The sequence below is a fragment of the Monopterus albus genome, unplaced genomic scaffold, assembly GCF_001952655.1.
Source record: "Monopterus albus unplaced genomic scaffold, M_albus_1.0 scaffold155.1, whole genome shotgun sequence".
NCBI classification, from domain to species: Eukaryota; Metazoa; Chordata; class Actinopteri; order Synbranchiformes; family Synbranchidae; genus Monopterus; species Monopterus albus.
The window spans coordinates 798,179-820,538 of NW_018128035.1; the positions used below are offsets into that span (position 1 = coordinate 798,179).

The 22,360-nt window shown below is 44.9% G+C and overlaps 2 protein-coding genes across 4 annotated transcripts in view; both read right to left on the minus strand.

Annotated features, from left to right (window-relative positions):
- The window catches only part of elk1 (ETS transcription factor ELK1), a 22,660-nt gene extending 6,577 nt beyond the window's left edge, over window positions 1-16,083 (minus strand). Inside the window, exons 1-10 of one of the 3 annotated variants that reach the window (XR_002276130.1) lie at window positions 14,943-16,083; window positions 9,994-10,202; window positions 9,543-9,725; window positions 9,260-9,433; window positions 8,584-8,730; window positions 7,004-7,136; window positions 6,245-6,396; window positions 6,003-6,086; window positions 5,625-5,726; window positions 4,325-4,536 (exon numbers count right to left, since the gene is read on the minus strand). Coding sequence is in view for 2 of the 3 variants with exons in the window: in XM_020614971.1 (XP_020470627.1) it covers window positions 4,438-4,536; window positions 5,625-5,726; window positions 6,003-6,086; window positions 6,245-6,396; window positions 7,004-7,136; window positions 8,584-8,730; window positions 9,260-9,433; window positions 9,543-9,725; window positions 9,994-10,202; window positions 14,943-14,967 (1,308 nt within the window). In the remaining variant the exon portion in view is untranslated. The other 2 variants (XM_020614971.1, XM_020614973.1) reach the window with 2 other exon arrangements.
- Window positions 16,084-17,207: 1,124 nt separating this feature from the next.
- On the minus strand, window positions 17,208-22,347 carry uxt (ubiquitously-expressed, prefoldin-like chaperone). Its single transcript, XM_020614980.1, has 6 exons — window positions 22,076-22,347; window positions 21,475-21,556; window positions 21,126-21,193; window positions 20,719-20,826; window positions 18,193-18,256; window positions 17,208-17,737 (listed from the first exon to the last, which is right to left on the minus strand). The coding sequence occupies exons 1-6, from the start codon at window positions 22,165-22,167 to the stop codon at window positions 17,678-17,680; spliced, it is 474 nt and encodes a 157-aa protein (XP_020470636.1). The 5' UTR covers window positions 22,168-22,347; the 3' UTR covers window positions 17,208-17,677.
- Between the last annotated feature and the right edge of the window lie 13 nt (window positions 22,348-22,360).

Consider the following 22,360-nt stretch of genomic DNA (forward strand, 5'->3'; position numbering starts at 1 on the left):
AGTGTTGGTCTATAACCTAACTGGGGGAGCGTCTGTCCATACCCTAACTGGGGGAGCGTTTGTCCATAACCTAACTGGGGGAGCGTCTGTCCATAACCTAACTGGGGGAGCGTTTGTCCATAACCTAACTGGGGGAGCGTTTGTCCATAACCTAACTGGGGGAGCGTTTGTCCATAACCTAACTGGGGGAGCGTTTGTCCATAACCTACTGGGGGAGCGTCTGTCCATAACCTACTGGGGGAGCGTCTGTCCATCTGTTCAAACTTTCTGGACACAGGTGTGAGTGGGCCCAGTTGGTCGACACCTGAAACTGGATTGTTATGTTATGGCTGCAAGTAAACGGATTGATAAGCCGTTTTCACACATGAAAGCGGCTCCTGTGTGTGTGTGTGGGTGTGGGGGGGGGGGGGGGGAAATGGGGTTGTTCTGTATAAATCCAGTTCCTGTTCTCTCCCTTCTGAAACACCATCAGAATCTTCAGGTTTTGCACCAGTCACATGACACTCCGTCATCATCACCACACCTACTGGCTCCATGTGGACACTAGGAACTCACACGGGCTCCCTCCAGCTCACTCTGACCTTATGTGGACTTTGCACTAGGAAGCTGGCAGAGTAAAGTCCGCTTAAGGTCTGGGTCGACCGACTCGGATATTTGCGTTCTCACATGCAGCTCCCCGGGTGAAGTCTTGAGAACTTCAGGGTTCCAGTGCACACCTGAAGAGGCCTTTAGAAACTGCTGGCTCCTAAGAAACCCTCTTATCGACAGTCAACTGTGGAGAAAATATCTGTGCTTCTCTGGCTGCATTGGACTTTTCAATCAATAATCAATCAAGGCGCTAACACATTTATAGATTATTTTGTTATGTTACAGTTTTTATGATCCAAGAGTGGCTGGGTTAAGAGACAAATAACTTACAGTTTACCTCCAGCAAACAGTTTCCCTCCAAACATCACCCCCGACAGTGGCCAAGCCTAAAGAACGGGAGCCTGGACGTTACCCAGAACGCACCACTGTTACTAGTCAGTATAAAAACATTCTTCATGTTCTGCTGGTGAGAGAAACGTTGACGTGAAACGTGTCGGACTCAAACGTTTGTCCGCAGCCCAATGCTCAGTGCGTAAGCTTCACTATAAATGGCTTATGTTCATGCTCTGAAAGATGCAGACTGGATTAACAATGAAGATGCATCTTTGCTGCAGCGCTGAAATCTTTAAGGCTTCGTCGCGCTTTAAACCTCACATACAATATAAACACATCATCTCTGATAGAAAAATAGAGTCATGCTGGAGAGAACAGTCGAAGGCGATGGCTTGGTGCTGCGTTTAGGTCACCGCTGAGAGGCTGGGAAACCGCACCATCAGGAACTGATCTGAGGCTGAATCCACATGTGAAGAAGAAATATTACATGAGCGCATTTTTATAGTTTTACATAAACGTCTCCACTTCTGGAATAAGTATTCCTATAATAAAATCTGGATCAAGCAGGATCAAGTTTGGATCTGTTCCATGATGATCAAAGACTGAGCTGCTGTAACTCTGATCTGGTATCAGACACTGGAAACTGTAAGACTAACAAATGTTAAATCTAAAAAGACTCCAGAGTGAATAAGTGAACCCCAATCACAGCAGAGTCCCCCTTTTTAAAAGGCCATTTTCTGTGGAGGGAGAGGCACCACAGTGAAACATCACAGCCACAGAACAACTGAGGATGTTGTTGTCCAGCACGTTCACAAAGTTTGGCGGGTTTTAACTCATGACTTCAGGCTGAATAACAAACAAACATCAGCTGAGATGGAAACAGTGACTTTCAGCTTCACTCAGTTCCTGATGGTCCAGCTGTGTGCGCGCGTTTCCTACGGTTGTCTGGACACATTTTAGCCTAAAACCACCAGTGAGGACAAGCTGTCAGTCCTCAGCCCTTCAAAGGGCCAGGACTTGGTCTCAGGTTAGGGTGGGGGTTGCGAGGGGATGCATTATGTGTATATATGTGTGTGTGTGTGTGTGTGTGTGTGTGTGTGAGTGTATGAGTGTGCGCGTCAGTAGCCTCATCATCACACAGAAGCATAGAAACACGTCAAACACTGCCATCACAAGGAGCTTCAGCAACAAAAGCAACCTGCAGGTCAGCAACAGTCAAGTCAGGTTGCCATAGCAACCAGAGCTTAGCTAGTATCAGAAACAACAACAACAACAGTCTATTGTAGAAGAAAAACAACCTGTCGTACGCAGCTGGTTCAGCCTCACTTTGGGTCTTTGAGGAAGAAAAAGAAAAAACAAGGTTGAAGGTGTGTTGAAACTTGCGGCCGATTGATCTGCAGGTTCTGATGCTGCCACAAGTTGCCTTCACACCTGGAGCTTGTGGCCTGGTGACAACTGGCTGGCTGACAAAGCTCTGTCATGTTTCCTAGGTCACAAATGGACCTGCAGGCTGGAATGCACTGATTCTGTTGGAGTGACTCACCATTTTCTCACCTGTGTAACCAAACAGATCCATGTCCCAGCCCTCTCCTGTCCAACATGCTTCAGCTCAACACACATGCTACAAGTAGTTCTCCACCTGAGAACTTGTGGATAAAAGTATTCTGCACAAACTGGCATCCAGCGGCTGAGCTCATCCCACCTGAGTCCCAGCATAAAAAGGGAAACAACAGTGGAAGTCTGCCGCCTTGTGGCAACATCAGTGCAGATTTACGACATAAATCTGAGACTTTGAGGAACAACTCTCAGAAAAACAAAAACAACACAACACAAACCTACTGTCTGGAATGAACGCTGAATTTCAAAGAACAAGACTGGACAACAAAGGCTTTGCTTCTTGAACACGTCTGGGCATTTCTTACAGAACTTTGGCTGCTGCTCACCAACATAAGTCTGTTAATATTCTCTTCATGTTATACAGTGAAGTGCAACATGCCACCAAAGATGTATGCATTCACATACATCTCAGTGCAGTCAGCGATGGACAGATGAAGGTGAAGAAGACACTGAGGACGCACACTTTCAGCTGATGCAGTTAAACTCGTTACAACCAATATGAGATCATGTCAGATTTCTCATTACTTCTCTGTGATAGTTGATCTGAAGCAGATGTGTTTGTTCTGAAAAGGGCCTGTCATCACCCAGTGGTCTTCAGGAAGCAAAGCCTTTAAAAACATTTCTTGTCCAGTTGTGCATCAATAAAACAAACACTGACAATTAAAGCCAAAGGAATGTGTGTACGTCATTGATAAAACCTTTAAATCCAAACGGGTCCCAGGACGACTTCAGTTCAACTTTTTCAGAGTCAGAGTCTTTTAGAAAATATACAATCTGTCGCATAGAGATGCTTGTAGAGAAATAACGTGGCTGTGTAAAAACATCATCGCTCCTCTCTGACTGGGCTGTTCAAAACATCACTGAGGCGTTCAGTCAAGTAACAGGCCATGCATATGTGCTGAAAGGCGCGGCCAATAAGAGCAAAGAAAAAACCCTTTAAGGGCCCAAAACTGTTTCTGAAGGAATCCAGCACAGCGGCGTTTATAACGTTTACGCTATTGGTGCTGAAAAGAACCATCCCAACAGGCAAAAGTCTTGGGGGGCGGGGGGGTGAACTCAAACACACCCTGCACAGTCGAGAGCCATGATGACTGTGGTGAAAACAGTCCAGTTGTTCTAAAGACAAAGGTGCACTGAATACAGGAAACAAAACCACCTTTTAAAAAACAGACAGCCATGAAGAAAGAGCCCCAGAAAGATCCACCGGGAAAAGTCTGAGTCTCGGATCTTTGTGAATCCAGTTGATTCCTCAAATTAAGGAGGCTCAGATCCTTTTCAGCTGTCGAATCCCTTTTTAAAAATGTCTTTCCTGGCTTCAATCAGTCTGTCGACCCACAAATGATGAACATCTGTTCTCACATTAAATCAATGTATTTCACTTTATAATTTCTCCAGTAAAATCTGAAAACATTGGCTTTTCTCTGTCCTTGTAAACTGAATGTTTGTGTTTGGAGACTGAACAAACATGAACAGACCAGCAAGAGTTAAAAACAACCTTTATGCTAGAGTTAATTAGTTGCAGCCCTCCATAGAAGAAGAAAGAAGAAACCCCTCTGTGCTGTTGTCATCGGTTGGCTTCAACAGAAGTGTCCTGTTTGTCAGAGTGTTCGAGTGGCGGGTTTTAACAGGACGGAGCCCGGACGCCGACCTGCTCTCTGCACGTTTAAAATGTTCTAAGTGTCAGTGTGGAGAGAGGCGCCGGTGTTCACCGAAGTGTGAACTGGACCAGCTGTGAAAGGCGCCACCAGTGAAAAGTCCCCATAAAACACCAACCTCCCAATCTTACCAGTCAAACAGTGCTGCTTAAACACAAGGTTTGAGTCAGACCCTCCAGGAGGCCAGGGGACCGTCAGGTGAGTTCTGTGCCCAGGGGGGAGCTGTGTGATGCGGAAGGGGAGCTCAGGGCTTCTGGGGGCCTGGGGAGAGGACCACAGGGGTGGAGAGGCCGTCGACGCTCAGAGCCGGGATGTGGATCTGATTACTGCCATTAGTGGGAAACTGAAGAGGGACAGAGAGAGAGAGGTGTTTCTTATTCCGCTGATGCAGTGGGGACCAAAGGAAATGCAAGACCGGTACCACACAGATGGTGGCAACCAACAGAGAGACCTACAGCTGTTTATTACTGAGCACATGAATTCACATATCTGTCGTCAGTACAGGAGATGACAATCACTCCTAGCCAGAAAATGATTCAGTGAACACACTGCCAACGTTGAGTCTGCCTGCGGTGCCTGATACTGGTCTATATCCTGTGTCTGGTTTTACACTGATGGAGACAGAGCTTCTATCGAAAGACGTCTGTTGAAGTGCAGCAGAAACCCATGTGTGTCATGTCTCTGTAGAAGCTGCGCTAGTGCTTTATCTGCACATAAAGCTGCTGTGTTACAGTTGGGCTGTGTCTGAGGTCTTTACTGTGTCATCTGAAAACTGTGATCCACCGATGTCACAGAAAAATGTACTTTAACAAAATGGCTCTTTATTTCGGCCGACACTTCAGACAGAGTAGGCAGGGAAACTACAAACAGCCTCACCCAAGCTACGGTCATACTTTATAATATGTGTGAGAACACACACAAGGTTTGTCAGTCTAATTTGGCTCATCTTCAAATGAGGGAGAACGAGAACAGACAAAAAGGGACTTTCCTCTTTGTTTATGTCCCAACTTTGTTCCTGTGGCGCCATGAAAAACCAACGTGGACACCAGGCTGTTCTTATTAAGTTGATCATTTAGAGCTGACTAAACATGTGATCAGTGCAGTTTTCAGCTGCTCCAACAGGAGGCGACAAAGTGCCACACTGACCAAACACATGCAGAAACCCAGCACTGTTTCCATTCCCTGACCAATTCTGATTGCTCTGTTTTAATGTTGATGGTTGTCTTTGCCTGTGTGAAGAACCTTGAATGGCTTTAATAAAGCTGCCTTCCCTAGTTTTAAACCAATGTAATTTAAGTTGAGAAACAGAAAATGTTGTATTGATGAGATTTGTGCTGAGAAAATGTGTATCATGCTGAGTTTATCATGTGAAACACTGTAGTACAGGTGCTGACGCCTGACAGACGTAGGTGTGTGGGCTCGGTGTATTACCTGGAAGGAGAGCTTGGCTGGGGAGCGAGGCGCAATGGGACTGAGCGTGCTCCAGAAGTGGATGGTGGAAGGAAGAGGACTGGGAGTCAGCAGCACCGGAGTCTGGACAGACACACAAAAACACACCTGCAGTCTGTAATGTAACTACATTGTCTGTACTGGCACCACCACACTAACCAGTGATGGTCCTTCTTAGCCTTTGGAGCTGTTTCCTCTATTTTTGATTGTTGGTTGGACAAAACCAGATGTGTGAAGACATCGCTTTGCATTGTGGTAAATTTTTATGACTGTCTGACTTCTTACGGACAAAACAGTGAATCAGTTAATGAAGATAATGATGAAGTCCAGAGTGTCGCACAGAGACAGCCGAGTGTTTACCAGAGCGTGGGAGGTGATGACCGTTGGGGTGAGGGTGTTAGCCGCTGATCCAGGAGCCAGCAAACTGTTCACAGCTGCATTGACCTGCAGAGGAAGCACAAACAGAAAGTGACATCAGAGACTTCCCCTGTAAACACGACAGCTTACAGTCTCAGCCGGGGTTCAGACCCCAAGTTCTGGAGGCTCATTGTCATGACTTTCTAGAAATCTGATGAGAAACTCCTTGTGTGCAGGCTGCAGACCTTATCTAGCGAGAGGCCGGGAGGCAGGGAGGGAGAGGAGGGCAGCTCCAGGCCCCGTGGCTTCTTTGGTTTGGGAGGAGCTGCCTCAGACGAGGTCGTCACCGGAGGTGCCGCCACTGAGGAGGATGAGGCCACTAGAGGAATGGAGGGGCCTGACAGACACACGGAGACAAAGAAACAGGTGTTTGTTATAACAGAGAGAAAAAGCTCTGAGCAGCGAGACCAAGGCGACGCAGAGCACCTGCACAGGGCCTGAACACATCTGGTAAAATACAGCTGATGCTTTGTTTACTGCAGTAGCAGGACATCCCAGTGTGTGAGGCTGATGGACTGGAAGTGGCCCAGTAGAGTTTCTGCAGTTTCACCACTTTAAAGTTGAGACTGTTAAAGATCTTTCCAATAGAACACATAAAATGAAATCTAATACCGCTTTCAATTAACATTGACTAAGACGTGGCACCAAGCTGGTCGCCAGACTACTTCATTAAATACTGTGATGTGCGGTAACAATAACCCCCCCCCCCCCACCACTATCCGCTGCCACTCCTGGTAGTTTATAGGTGCATAATGCCTTTTGGGAAGGCTGCCCAGAACAATCCCCATGGTTTGCCCCAGAGGACAGTTAGCTAAGGTGGTACTGTATGGTGACCAACACTGTGTGATGGGGCCTCTCTCTTCTTCTTGTTCTGCCTTAAACATCATCATCATCATTTGACACAGTAGAGCTGAAAACTCACTGAGCTCAACTCTTCCTGTTACCTGTTAGCATGTCCCCAACTTCCTCTTCCCCTGCAGGGTGCTCGACCCTGGGCTCCATAGAGGGAGGGGGTGGGCTCTCAATGATGGTTAGAGGTGGGTCTGGTTCCCCTGAGCCACAGATTAGCTGAGGAACCTGGAAGAAGAAGAAGAGCCATGTCGTGAGTCTAGACACGTGTCACATGGCGAGCCACGACGCGATGCTGCCTGTATATGGTGCCATTGGCACAGCGTGTACCATGGCCTCCAGATGTTCTCTCCGGTCTGAAGCTGAATTTACACTGTGACCAGTGCTACAATGTAGTTTCAATTCATTTTAATGGTCTGCAACATACTAAACAAGACAAGTTCATACAAAGTACAATAAAAACTTTAGTAAGATATTACACAACTGTACTGAAACTGGACTCTGATATGCTTTAAACACATAAATCTGTCTATCTTCACTGGATCATCTTTTACCGTCTCACTGGCACAGGAAACAACACCTGCCCCCCAGTGCAGCGGTGTGGCTCACTGGGCGGTTTAATAACTGGTGGACCACAGCGGAGGTCTACGGCACAGAGCAATAAGCTGAACCAGGGTCTGCTTAGTGAGGACAGCGGCTGCAATAGCTGAGACTGACTGAACGAATTAAAAACTCCTCTCACCTCCTCCACCTGTTTCTCCTCCAGAGACACCATCTCCAGCAGCTCCTCCTCTGACGGCAGGTTCTCCTCCTTGATTACAATGGGGGGAGGAGGAGGACGGGCAAGGGGCGGAATGGAGGGAGGAGGAGCAACAGATGGAAGAGCAGCCGCCATGGCCGTTTGCTGCTGTTGCTGGGGGGGGGGGGGGTGTTGCTGGGGGGGAGGGGGGTTGATTATGACGAAAACAGGAGGGGGGTGAGCTGGGTGAGGAGCCGTGGGGGGGTGAGGAGCAAAGCCGGTGGGGGTGGTGACACCCCCACAATCATCCTGCTGGGGACCCAGTGATACATGGGGGGGAGGGATGGGGTTCACTGACCCCCCAACAGGTCCCAAGGGGATGAGGGGGGTGAAGGAGGATGGGTCCCCAACGCTGGTGAGATAAATCTGAGGAGGGTCACTCAGAGGGGGAACAGGAGGATTCTGGGAAAGAAAAATGTGACAAAGTACAAAAGTATTACTATCAAAATCTCCTTGAAGTACCATCAGTACCAGTACTGGTCCTGCAGAACGGCCCGTGTCCCAGTAACGTCTCTGATACTGGATCATAGTGACTAATTACTGTGTCCATCACTTTAATGCTGCAGCTGGTAAAGGTGGAGCTGATGGTAACTACCTTATATACTTATACTGGGAAGTACTTTCCATCCTGCTGGGTAGCTGGTGGATTTCCTACTGGGATCAATAGAGTCTGATGGTTCTACTGGGTTTGGTTTGATTCATCTGGTTCTGGACCTGAAGGTATCAGGTACATGTAGTGTAGTAAAAAGTACACGGTCTGTCTCTGACATGGAGTCACAGGATGAAGTAGCAGGACATGGAAGTACTCAGGTGAAGTACCTCAAAACTATACTTCAGTAACAGTACTTGGGTAAATACATTCAGTTCCTCTCTGACCTGTGATTGGCTGGTGGTGTTGCCTGCTATCTGGGGACTGAGAGCCGGAGTTGGACAGGGAGACGGCTGAGTGACGATCACCTGGAGAGCAGGGTCCACAGCGCCACCTACAGATGCAGATGATTTAGACTCTGGTAAAACAGAGAGCTGAGGAGGGGGGAGAGGAGGGAAGCATGAGAGAGGAGGAGACAAAAGGAGAAAGAGTTCAGATTAGAGGACTGGATTCCATGGAGCGTTAAAAATCATGCACAGCCAGGATGAAACTAGTCAGTATGCTGAAAAAATGTAGAAGAAATCATCTGGACATAGTTTTACCACCACAACTCAGTCGTTAGGGCACATTGTTGGCCGTCGTGGAACTGAAACACCACCCGGGGGGATAAATAACTCCTGCTCACCAGCAGTCAGACAGAACTGATGAAGCCTCTTGGATGAGAGATGAAATGTCTTCTACCTAAAACTACGTCCAGATGATTTCTTCTATGTTTTTTCAGCATATTACAACCTGGATGACTGAATTTGCACGGACAGGAAGTCAGTAAATATTTGTCTTTCTACCCAGACACACGTTTTCCTCCTCACTTGGTTCTTTACACACCTCTGAGTATCGTTCATACTAGTTTGATCAATACAGGTGATCCTTCTGGTCCAGGACCACCTGACAAGTGTCTCTCACCTCTCTGGGCGTGTGGTCGACCTTTGGCGCGGACTCTTGTTGTAGCAGCAGCTCTGTTTTGATTGGCCGTGGGTTGGGTGAAGCCTGCAGTGATTGGATGGTGAAGGTGGAGTAGAGGCCAGACTTCATGTAATCATTTCTGGAGCTTTTCTGGGAGCAGCTGGGTGACGAGCGCTGGGGATCAATACAGAAATCAATCAATCTTCCCACCAACCAACCAGTCAGATGATTCATATCATATTAAAATCACTGTGTCCTTGTATCCTGCAGGCATCTAATGTACCTGTGGGACACCCTTGGATGTACAGGTTGGGCTCATGCCCCCGAGGCCTTTTGATTGGCTGTTTGGGTCGAGGTCCCGCCTTTGGCCCTCCTCTCCATTGCGTACACCCTCAGGGAGGGAAGGGTCAGCCTGACTGACAAACTTGTAGACAAACTTCTGACCACTCACCTTCTTTATGATGTTCTGAAAGACGACAACAAAATGACCATGAACCCTGCAGCAGGACTGAGGCAGACTCACAAACACTTGTCTTTTAAACCAAGTCTGACTCATGTGTCAGGATTTGTTTTGGTTCTGTCAAGTATGAAAATTACAAAAGGATCAAGGCCAGATTGACACCAAATACCGTCTTTATAATGGAAACAAGGCACTGAACATGCAATTAGAAAGTAACTGCTGTTGTGAGCTACTTGTGTTTGTAACAGTGTAGTAACAGTGTCATCAGCAGTACCTTGTCGTAGTAGTATCGGAGAGCTCGGCTCAGTTTGTCATAGTTCATGTTGTGTTTGTTCTTGCGCAGCCCCCACAGCCGTGCGACCTCCTCGGCATCCAGCAGCTTGAACTCTCCGTCCTCACCTGTCCAAGAGATCAGGTGACGCTGCCGCTCGTCCTCCAGCAGATGGAGCAGGAATTGCCACAGCGTGATGGATGGGTCCATGGCTATGGGGTGGGGTCAGGTGGTAGACAGAGAGCCAAGGTTTCATTTGAAATGTTTGGGTATCAATACCAAATCAGGCCTGATTTCAAAACTCTACTTTGTAATCCAAACTTTTAAAATGAGTTCTGCATGTGGTCCTAGCAGAGAACACTCGTACAACAATGCCTAAATAACTGCATTATTTATCTAAATGTTTGAATGTAACAAGAGAAAAAATGTCTCCTAATTCAGAAACAAATCACAATAAACAAACAAGAATCTGACAGAAGGTTCAGTGGCAGCTTCCACTGCTTGACAGTTTTTGTCCTCCACACCACAGACACAATTCAGGCAGTGTTACAGAAAAAAAAGAGGTTCAGTATCCAGCCCCAAGAGTGTGGGGGGGAGGAAGTGTTGCACAGTGATGCAGACTCACAGGTCATCAGAATAACCACACAAACAGATTAGGATTGCAACTAACTACGTCTATCTGTGAGCAACAAAAAGGCAAACCAGCAACACACTGAGCTGTAGTTCAGTCTGGGGTCCTATGTCAGAGGGCGGAGGCCCACTCTCTCAGCCTGATACGGCCTGGACTTAGCTAAGCACAACGCTGATTGAATCAATGAAGAGATCATGTTCATATTTTTAATCCCGTGTCAGTCGATGGCAGACAGAAGTTACAGTGTGTTTACATGAAAAAACAGGGGTCTGAACTGGCTGGTGCAGTATTTACCCTCCTGAACCCCAGGGGGCTCTGCATGACACAGCACCATCTTGATTTTGATTTTTGATTTGATTTATTCTTTCAAACATGTAACGACAGTCAATATATCAACACACATAATTCCACACATATCCACAAATCCATTATCAATGTGCTTATACCTAGTACATGCTTGAACGGAGTAGGAAGAAGTCAGACTTATCCAGTCCTACCCCATGACATCATCTTACATCATTGGTTTGCAAGCAGTATCTCTACATAGATAATTCTCTTCTACACCACACTAGTGATATACTAAAAAATATTACAGACTGTTACCATTCTTACATAATGACATACTTTGCTACAATGCTCATGTTGCTGTGGATCATTACATTTCAGAGACTGTGTTTTTGCTTGGTTGCTGCAGCTGATACCTGACAGCAAGATCCCAGGGTCACTTGTTATTGTACAGTTTGGGAAAACACATTGGCTAATAACTTTTCATCAGTTCAAGCAGCAGCCAATGGAAATTCTGCACAGGTCGAGTCAAAGATCAACAAATGCAAGCTCTTTTTCCTTGTTAATGTGAGTACACCTTTAGAACCACAGTAACATGGCTGTGAAAACAGGTTCAAGACCTTTGCACATGAAATTTAAGAGTTTGTAATACATTTAGTGGTTTAGAAGAGTTTTTGCAAACGTGCAGACACAGTAACTGAAGCCAGTGGTGTAAACATAAACAGGGTAGACTGAACGCTCTTCAGGAGAAAGGGAAGCGGCCAGCGACTCTCCTGAGAAGGTCAACATCACACAGCCAGAAATGCCAGTCATGCAAATGAGCCTCATTACCACTAGCTGACCTGTTACATAACTGACCCATCGGACACCTTGGAAACCATCACCATGGTGAAAGACCTTTTATCAACGGTAACCAAGCAAGAAGGACTGCGGGTGAGAGAGGTATAAACACACAGAAAGAGAGCGATGTGAAGAGGCATCTGGTGTTCAGTTTGCAGGAGGCTGACCCTGCTGCTGCCCTGCTCAAAGGCACTTCAACACAAACACAGAGGATGAGCTCTGAGTAATGTGAAAACCAGAAAATGTTCAAGTTTAGCTTTATTGGCCACACCCCAGACTGAGATAAACGATTCACTCCTTGACCTGTTTCCATCACTGGTGTCTGCTGATACCGAGCCTGACCAGATGTTCTGTCGCTGTCAGCTGTGTTTGGTTTTATGTTGCATTTGTTGTCTGGTATACAATCTGAGAAGCATGTCTGTGCTGTAGAACTCCACCTTTGTCCGTGTTGGAAAGGACAAAGTTAAACGCCATATGCTCGCTGGCTGTTAACAGGAAATGATTACATTTAGCCCAACTCTTAGGCCAAGACCACTTGAGCGATCACCAAATAGACTATATTCTACAAAACTAGCAAATTATTTATAAGTATAAAGCATTTTTTTCAAAGTAGGAAACATACGCTTCATTCCATTGTATTGTTGTGATCCGAACACGAGTTGTGGCCTGGGTCCGGGCTGACTTGCCGTCCTACTTTGATAAGCCCTGCTTTAATGGATATATAGTCTTTCAAATAAAAGCTAAAATAAAACTGAATATTTGCTGAATCAAATCAAAATCACCAAATTGTACTGTATCGTATCATATCGTTACAAATTGTGCTGCACTGTTTTTGTATCTAATCATGAACCACGTATGGCAATGTGTACCAAACTGTGTTGGAGGGAGAGATACATGCCACTAGCCTTAAGATAAAAGTCAGATGCTCCACAGTTTGTTTAAAAGAGATACTTGTGCTGGTGTAAAGTGACACTAGTGACCCTTTGGCAATACAATGCCAGCACAGTGCACACCCAGGCAATATGGAAACACTCAGGCTTTTTAAAATCACACAACCATACAGCTGCACTGTAACAACACTCTGCCCAGCACCTTCAGCTGGAAATTGGAGTCTGAATTACCTAAACATTATTCTAGTTTTGGCCTGAGTCCCTCACCGTGTCCTTCTGAGTAGTTCAGTATTAAATCATATAATTGTGATGGTAGACGTTTGCTTTCTTTTATCTCTGAATGTTTCGTGTCATATGTGTCTCATTTCTGGATTAAAACCCTGTCTGCATCTATAGAAATACAGTTGTACTTCTGAGCAGCATGAGAAGCAAGGGGAGTAGTGTACAGAGGTCAACACTGGGACAACAGTGTGGACAACAGTGGAGGTCTACGGCACAAAGCGATGAGCTGGACCAGGGTCTAGACTCACACACATTACGGTTAGGACACCACACTCATTGGTGCTGCTGGTCTCTGGATGGGGTTGGTGGGGAATCGCACAACTAGAGAACATCACCGGTGTTTTCCTGTAATGAAGTTACCACGGAGCAGAGAGGGAAGAAAACTCAGACAGAAAACGGAACAAACCACACGTGTGCTCACTTTCTCCACCAGAGAAGAAGAGTGTGGTTTCCTGCCCATGCCCTGATCGTCGGTGGTTTCTCTGCTTCCTGATATCACAGTGCTTCAGTCACACATCACAACACAAGTCTCAACAACGGCCAGATGCCACAGAGCAAAACACAGAGGGCAGGGACACGGCTGCCTGTCAGTCCTGCACCGGTTCATCCTGTCGCAGTTTTCTGACTCAGATCATCTGATCATAAACATGTCACATTTCACACTGTTTCACGTTAGAGTGCGTCAGCATTGCCATGACAATATGTGAATATTGCATCACTGGCCTGATGCTGTCCCCATGACAACGGTCAACATCACACCAATAATAAGACATTTTACAATACAGCTGTTAATGTGACACCCGAGGTTCAGACACTTTGACAACTATGATCAGATTTTCATTTTGTGGGTGATGGTTTTGTTTACTTCCCTTTCATTGCTATAGTGTAGCAGTTACAACACAAACTATATTTTAGAGCTGAAACAATTAGTCACTTGACAGAAAAATAATCAGCCACTATTTTCATAATCAATTGTTTCAGTCATTTTTAGATACCATCATTCAATAAGAAATCCCTGTGATGCAGCCACTTCACAAATTCACAGAAACAAACAAGGCATGCAAGGATAAATAAAAGCTTGATTATATACAAAAGCTAAATAGATAATAGTTAAAAATAAGTTTAAATAAAACAAATACAGTACAAACAGACAATAAAAATGAGCCTGAAACAGAACAGACAGATGTTAAGACACATCTATGGATTTAAAGAAGCAACAAGAGTGGAAATGCAAATATCTGCAGATTTTAGCCTCTTAAAGGAGAAGATGCACGTTCTTTGACTGTAAACCGAAAATGAGAGATTTTGGTAAAAAAAAAAACAACAAGGCAGATGAAGACATCACCTCCAGCACTTCATAAACACTAGTTGCAGGCCTAAACATGACAAAGTCGATTTTCTCCTGCTTTACAAGTGCAACTCCAGTAAAACTGGCCTGTTTTAAACTTCCCGTCTGTCACTTGTCATGTAACCAGCTGAGGCCAACGACAGTTTCCAGAAGAGACTGGAATGGGAGACAACGGGGAAGTTCTCTCTGTATTTAACCCACTTAAACGCCTCCCGTCTCGCTGGTACCTCCACCTTCCAGTGTGGAGCGTCACACTGAAAACCTGCCCTTGTGATTTCTGTTACCGTCTACACTTTGCTGTAGCCTGATTTTGGACACCAACACTCTAAACTTGCTATCGATTTAAGTGTCTCAGTACGATCTGGACCACCGTTTTGGCTTGATGACCAGATTTGGCCATCTGTTAATCACACTATGTAAAGCGGCCTTTAGTGCAGATATGCTCTCAGGCCGCATGTTTCTACCTGCAGCAGCATGAAAACAAATCTGACCCAACCCAGAATTCAAAATCACGACAAAACCTGCTGTAATGTGTCTCAGCACACACAGCTGCAGGCCTCAGTAGCTTCCTCACACCTGTTGCGACGTTGCTGCTTCCCTCCAATCCGCACAGAAACACTCACTCGGAGCTGTATCTTCATCAGCAGCGTGTAAACGCACCCGCAGCATCTCTTACCGTTTATCAGCGGGCTTGCATCCATCTTCAGAAAAACAATGCTCCGTCTTGTTTTTGAGTTTCTTGTCTCCCTGCTGGCTCAGAGCTCCTCCATGCTGCTGTGTTGCTGCTCTGTGCTGTACTGTCTGGGCGTTGGGGGATTCTCGGAGCAGGTTGCCGCTGTCAGAGCCGGGCTGAGGACCACACGTTCAGCAGCTTCTCTCCCGACCTGCTGCCATTATGTAACCGCTCCGAGCTGCTGCCAGGCTCCCTTGCATCCATGCTAACGACGCATTGGCCAACAGCACGAAAATTAAAAGTTAGCTCAGTCCCAAAAACTAAAACATGTCCAAAAATAATCACGCCAACAAAAATGTATATTTCACAAACTATTAAATGGAACGTGAACTATACCGCACATAGCGCGGCTTTAATTAAAATGCAGTGTTAATGCATGACAGCATTGTGTTAACATAAAATGTGAGTTAACTAGATTTCTGCTAATGTAGATAAAGTTGGGCTGTTTTTCTCCCAGCTAACGCTACATCCCTGCTGTGGATGTGTTGAACAGCGCTGATGACAGCTAACTAGCAGTGCTAGCAAGTTTTTTTTGGCGGTTATTTGTTGTGTTACTTTAGCTTCTCGGTGGATTCGCAGCAGGCGTTTAAACATCAGGCTAAAGCTGTTTTTTGTTTTACACTTCAGTTTCTCAAGTTCTCCAAGGGGATTTCTGAGGGCTTAAGCTGTTATCCTAGCGTGCTCGCCTAGCCTAGCCTAGCCTAGTTGTGCGACAGCCCCCACCCCCCGCCTTCCTCCACTCCTACTGATGCGTCAGCCCACGAACAGTGCTGCTCACTACGGACTGGACCCGTCCACAGTCCTCAAACACGGTGGAAAAGTAGTTTGTAGACTCCGCCCACTGGTCAGTTCTCGGTGTGATAGCAGAAATATCCAGAAGTACAGACAAAATTAATCACTTAGATGTACTTTACAGTTTCTTCCTGTTTGGACGAACGCCGCCTCACGTCTTTCACGCAGTCAGGTTAGCCGTGATTTGAACCACACTTCCGGTTGTAGATTTCAAAATAAACGTCTGAGCTTAAAGATTTATCCACGAGCATTTTTTTCCCTGTGCTGGAAAGCGACTGAGTACGTTTACTAAAATATTTAACTCAAACACTAAAGCTGGGGATTTTCACCGTTTTTATTATCAAAATGCTTCTTTCAGTATGCCAAGGGTTGTAATCAAAACAGCGCGCGCACACACACACACACGGCGGAGCTGCCATGCAAGGTGCTGGCCTGGGCACTGGGAGCTGTAAGGTGTAATTCTGTTTATTCAGGGGTTTTGCTAAAGAGATACTATGAAAAATAAACCAAGTTGTGACAATAATAGTTCAGGAGCTTATCTTACTGAAAATATTCCCTGTCATATGAAATGTTAATCTTCCTTCTCAGTGCAAATGTTATTTGTTCTAGCTGGAGACACATTTTTTTTTAACAGGGCTGGTGGGTTATTTGACAGCTCAACACAGAAGTGTTAACCCTATGAATTAGCCAACACTGGGAGTGGTTTCTGTAAGACTTCTGATACAGTTTAGATGGTTTTGGTCCAGTAGTTTACAAAGCTCCGGACCGGTGGGGCTGGTGTCGGTCCACAATGGTCACCCCTTGGAGCAACTGAAGGAACCATTTTGGAAACTCTCTCAGTACTCCCAAAGTCTTCCTCACTTGTGTCTTAGTCCCACCCATGTAAGATGTGAGTACAAGATATGAGGAGAGAGGAACTGAGGAAACACATTTATAGAGAAAGGAGACATCCTTTCATCCGATCCTTGATCTGAACCATCCAATGGCCAACGGATTTCTAACAAAGGGGCGTCTGCGAAGGATGCTCTCATGTGTCCTTGCTTACGGCTTGTCCAGCAGCTTCCTCGTTAATCAGAGCAAGAATAAAAGCTTTAAGACATCCTTCAAGATGGTGGATTGGAACGACTTATGGATCAAGTGACAATGAAATAAGGGAACTGGGATTTACACTGTGTGCCTTCCAGGGGGACTTTAGACCTGCTCAGCTCAGTCACAGCTGAGAAACAGTATCACTGTGCTGACACTGAACTCAGCAGCGAATCAGCCAGACTCCGAGAACCAAAGTGAACACTGTGTGTGTCAGTCTATTTCAAGAGTCACCTCTCAGCTGCTTTACAACACAGCCTCTATTTAGCTTCCAGTTTCCATGGCAACAGGTTCCGTGTTGTTGACTGAGCATCTCTGAGAGATCACTCGTACTGTCATCTTGTTGACTTTATTACTGCAGTCTAATTCATCACATCACAAATGTTCAACATCTGACAAACTGACAACAGAATACATGTCCAAAAGTATGTGGACAGCTGCAACATGTCCATATCTTTGTCCTGCTGGAGGTCTCTAGACCAAATCCTGTTGTTCCACTAGAATGTCCATGAGGTCAAGTTAAAGGGCACGGGTGCTCATTTTGTAGGTTTTTGTTATTTCCCGCCAAATTCACTGCTGCTTTTATTCTGGACAGGATAGGATCCGTGGAAAAAACAGAAATGTACACAATCCCCGGCTGCATCCTTTAGAGATTTCACTTGCCAACGCCTCCTGTGATGTTCATTCTGTCACAATGGAGCTTGAGGTTTGGTATTTCTAAACAAGCAGACATGTTTTATTAACATGCTGACCCTCCTGAACTGAACTGTTCTCTGCAGTTGTCCCATACGTGGAGAAGTCTAGAAAACGTCTCTTCTGCTATCAGGCAGGTCTGTCAGTCCTTGCAGCTCCCTCAGACCCTGAGGAGGAGAAGAGTTCTCATCTCACTGAAAACACACTTAAAGCCCAAAATAATGATCAATCTCCAACTAGCATCTGATTCAGTCCTGACAGTTGGTTCATTAAATGATCCTTAATATCGTCAATACGAAGTAAAATGAGTCAACTGATGAGAAGGAGTCTACATCAGCAATGTGGGGGCTCAGAGGTTCCCCACTGTGGCCCCTATGTATCAGAACACTTCTGCTGCACTGCCACAGAGCACAACAGGAGATCTGGTTAATTATTTTACACAAAAACATACTGATGAATATTTAATGAAACAAAAATGTTTCTCCAATCTTCATTATTCCTAACACAAACATAACTACTGTGTAAAAACATCGTGTGCCCAAAAAAGTCAAATATACAACAGGTAAACTTTCACAAAACATTTATAATTGTATGGGGGGGACAATAATGTGAACAAACTGACCTCCAGCACCATGCGGATGTTGGCCTTTATTTTGGCAGAGTCTTTGGTGAGCTGCTCTGTGAAGCTGAAACACAACATTGTTAGCATGGTTAGCATGTCTCACTCATAACAATGGACACAGCTAGCATCAAGCTAACGCCACACTGGAACCCAACCTGTCAGGACTTTTACAGACATCAACCTTATTTTGAATTCTTTTGGCGGTTTTAAGAGATGAGTGCAGAGACAGGAAGCAGCCTGGATACTCAACTCTGAGGCTTCCAGTCTTTCACTTGTTTAAAGTGCAGCTGCTGTTTTTCTGTTGGAACAGGTCTGAGATCAGCTCAAAGTGTTTTAAGTCAAGTTAAATATGCCTTTTCAGCCTGGCTGCAAATGTGAAATTGCTGTTTATTCATTCATGTTAATTCACTTACATCGATAGTTTTTGGTGTGTATATATATAGTTTATTTCTTTTAATTTTGATGATTATAACTGACAACCAATGAAAACCCCAAATTCGGTATCTCAGAAAATTAGAATATTGTGAAAAGGTTCAGTATTGAAGACACCTGGTGCCACACTCTAATCAGCTATTTGACTCAAAACACCTGCAAAGGCCTTTAAATGGTCTCTCTGTCTAGTTCTGTAGGCTACACAATCATGGGGAAGACTGCTGACCTGACAGTTGTCCAAAAGACCACCATTGACACCTTGCACAAGGAGGGCAAGACACAAAAGGTCATTGCAGAAGAGGCTAGCTGTTCCCAGAGCCCTGCGTGCAAGCACATTAATAGAGAGGCGAAGGGAAGGAAAAGATGTGGTAGAAAAAAGTGTACAAGCAAAAGGGATAACCGCACCCTGGAGAGGATTGTGAAACAAAACCGATTCAAAAATGTGGGGGAGATTCACAAAGAGTGGACTGCAGCTGGAGTCAGTGCTTCCAGAACCACTACGCACAGACGTATGAAAGACATGGGTTTCAGCTGTCGCATTCCTTGTGTCAAGCCACTCTTGAACAACAGACAGCGTCAGAAGCGTCTCGCCTGGGCTAAAGACAAAAAGGACTGGACTGCTGCTGAGTGGTCCAAGGTCATGTTCTCTGATGAAAGTAAATTTTGCATTACCTTTGGAAATCAGGGTCCCAGAGTCTGGAGGAAGAGAGGAGAGGCACAGAATCCACGTTGCTTGAGGTCCAGTGTAAAGTTTCCACAGTCAGTGATGGTTTGGGGTGCCATGTCATCTGCTGGTGTTGGTCCACTGTGTTTTCTGAGGTCCAAGGTCAATGCAGCTGTATACCAGGAAGTTTTAGAGCACTTCATGCTTCCTGCTGCTGACCAACTTTATGGAGATGCAGATTTCATTTTCCAACAGGACTTGGCACCTGCACACAGTGCCAAAGCTACCAGTACCTGGCTTAAGGACCATGGTATCCCTGTTCTTAATTGGCCAGCAAACTCGCCTGACCTTAACCCCATAGATTTTCTATGTGGTATTGTGAAGAGGAAGATGTGATATGCTAGACCCAACAATGCAGAAGAGCTGAAGGCCACTATCAGAGCAACCTGGGCTCTCGTAACACCTGAGCAGTGCCACAGACTGATCGACTCCATGCCACGCCGCATTGCTGCAGTAATTCAGGCAAAAGGAGCCCACACTAAGTATTGAGTGCTGTACATGCTCATACTTTTCATGTTCATACTTTTCAGTTGGCCAAGATTTCTAAAAATCCTTTCTTTGTATTGGTATTCAGTAATATTCTAATTTTCTGAGATACCGAATTTGGGGTTTTCATTGGTTGTCAGTTATAATCATCACAATTAAAAGAAATAAACATTTGAAATATATCAGTCTGTGTGTAATGAATGGATATAATATACAAGTTTCACTTTTTGAATGGAATTAATGAAATAAATCAACTTTTTGATGATATTCTAATTTTATGACCAGCACCTGTATATATATATATGTTTTGAGTTTCTTCATAGCCTATTAGGTTGTACCATTCAGTTTTATCATAAGTACTTTAATTTAGTTATCACACTCTATTTATTCTATTTTGGTTTCTTAAACGGTATGGGCATTCTATTTAGGTGAGAAACAGTATTTTGATTTTTCTGTATGTCCTGCACATATAGTGAATTGACAATAAAAATCTTTGATCTTGATCTTACAGTTAAATATATTAACATAGTGTTGTGTGCATTAGTCTCACTGTGTGTTTAAATTTGTTTTTCATGAATGTTTGTGATAAAACAGTGCTGATTCAATTTTAATATTACTCTGTATCATTCCTTCTTACATGTTGCTCTTGTCATTGTATCCTCCTTTATATTTGATCCAGGTTGGATTTGAAATCCATTTTATTGACTGACTATTTTGAATTTGTATTTATTTTCTGTACCTTATTGCCTTTTATCTATAAAGCACTTTAAACTGAACTAACTTATATGAAAGGTGCTACAGTAGATCAGTAAAGTTTGATTTGATTGACTGAGGGCTCGTGAAGCATCAGACTGAATCCTGAGGAAATGTGATTTCACACTAACGCTGTGAGCTGACTCGTCTTCTTGTCGATGAATCTCAGAGCTTCATCGTGGGTCATCTCCACAAAGAAGCCGTAACCGACTGCCACAAAGATCCTGGACGAGTCCTCCCTTGCAGAGACACAGGAGAGGGTGGGGTTAAAATACACACATGGACCTTGACAAATGGGAAGAGCTGAAATCAATCAAAGAACGAATAAGTCACATTCAGAGAGCAGCTGGCTGAGCTGCAGTGAACCAGAATCAACACGAGTGTTCAGATTCTACAGGGGTATCATGTGTTTACTGGCAGGCGGCACAGGGCGTTACAGACTTTATATCTGTTCATGTTGTTTAGTGCAACTCCAAAACATGCATAGGTTAGTGAGCAGGTCTACTCAGCATGATTGATGAGTGTAGCAGCTGCTTACACTTCAGCCTGGACATAGAAGTTACAGCCCAGATCTACATCTGTCTTCAGCTGCTGAGAGCCCGACTCCTTCAAGATCACACACACACAGAGAAATGTGGAGACACAAACAAACATGTATCACTTCTTGTTTAAAAGCATGCCACTTTTGGTGTAACTGATTTTCACAAAAATGATTTTCTTCTCGCTAAACCCTGCATTCATATATCAACAGTTTGTTTACCAGCTGCTTTTATAAATCACAAGGAAAACTTTTCTTCTTGTTCAAACCAAATGCTGCTATATCAGTAAAAGGTGACATTTGTGTATGTTGGTTCTTTGTGCGTGTGTGTGTGTGTGTGTGTGTGTACCTGCAGACTCTGTATGGTGTTCTTCAGCTGCAGGTACTGAGAAATCTTCTCATAAACTGCATCTCTCTGCTCCAACACCTTTCTGCAAAACATCACACACAAATTGCTGAAGCCCAGTCACACAATAACATGTCTCCCTCCTCACCTCCGTAGGATGTGTCCAGAGTCCCGTCTCTGACTACAGAGGTCTGGAGGGTTTACTGATGAAAAACTGGCAGCAGTAGCTCACTGGGCCATACCACGATACTAACAGAGAAACCGCAGGTTGTATTGGGACGAGGTCCTGACGAAAACCAAAATGATTCTTCAAATTATATGCAACATTGGACATGATGTAGCATTTTGAATGCATGACTTTTACCTATAACACAGTACTGCTACACTGCGGTATTTCTACTGTTACTTAAGTAAAGGGTATGGGTAACATTACTTCTTCCACCTGTGCAGCTGCACAACACATCTGGTGGAGATGGATAAAAGTCGCCTTCACCCCGTTACCTCCCCCGACGGTTCTTCACAGAGAAAGCACACCTACAAGGCTTCTATGCCACTAAAATCGAACTTTAGTAACTTTGGCAGTGCGTCAGTCTGTGGTTCTTACTGTAAATCTCTCTTCAGAACTTCGTTTATGAAGTTTTCATACTGCAGAACCTTCTCATCCATGTTAGCATTAGCATTAGCAGGCGGAGACATCTTCAGTAGTTTCTCTTCAAAAACCAAACTTCAGTCTGTGATAAAGATAAGCTCCAGCAGCCGTAAACCTGCAAAAACGCCCGACTGCCATCAACGTTTCTGAGTCATAAACAACACAAACTCCCCGGTTAGCCTTGCAATTAGCATTCTGAGACCTCATGCTTCTTCGCTCGGCGCCGGAACTGTGACCGAG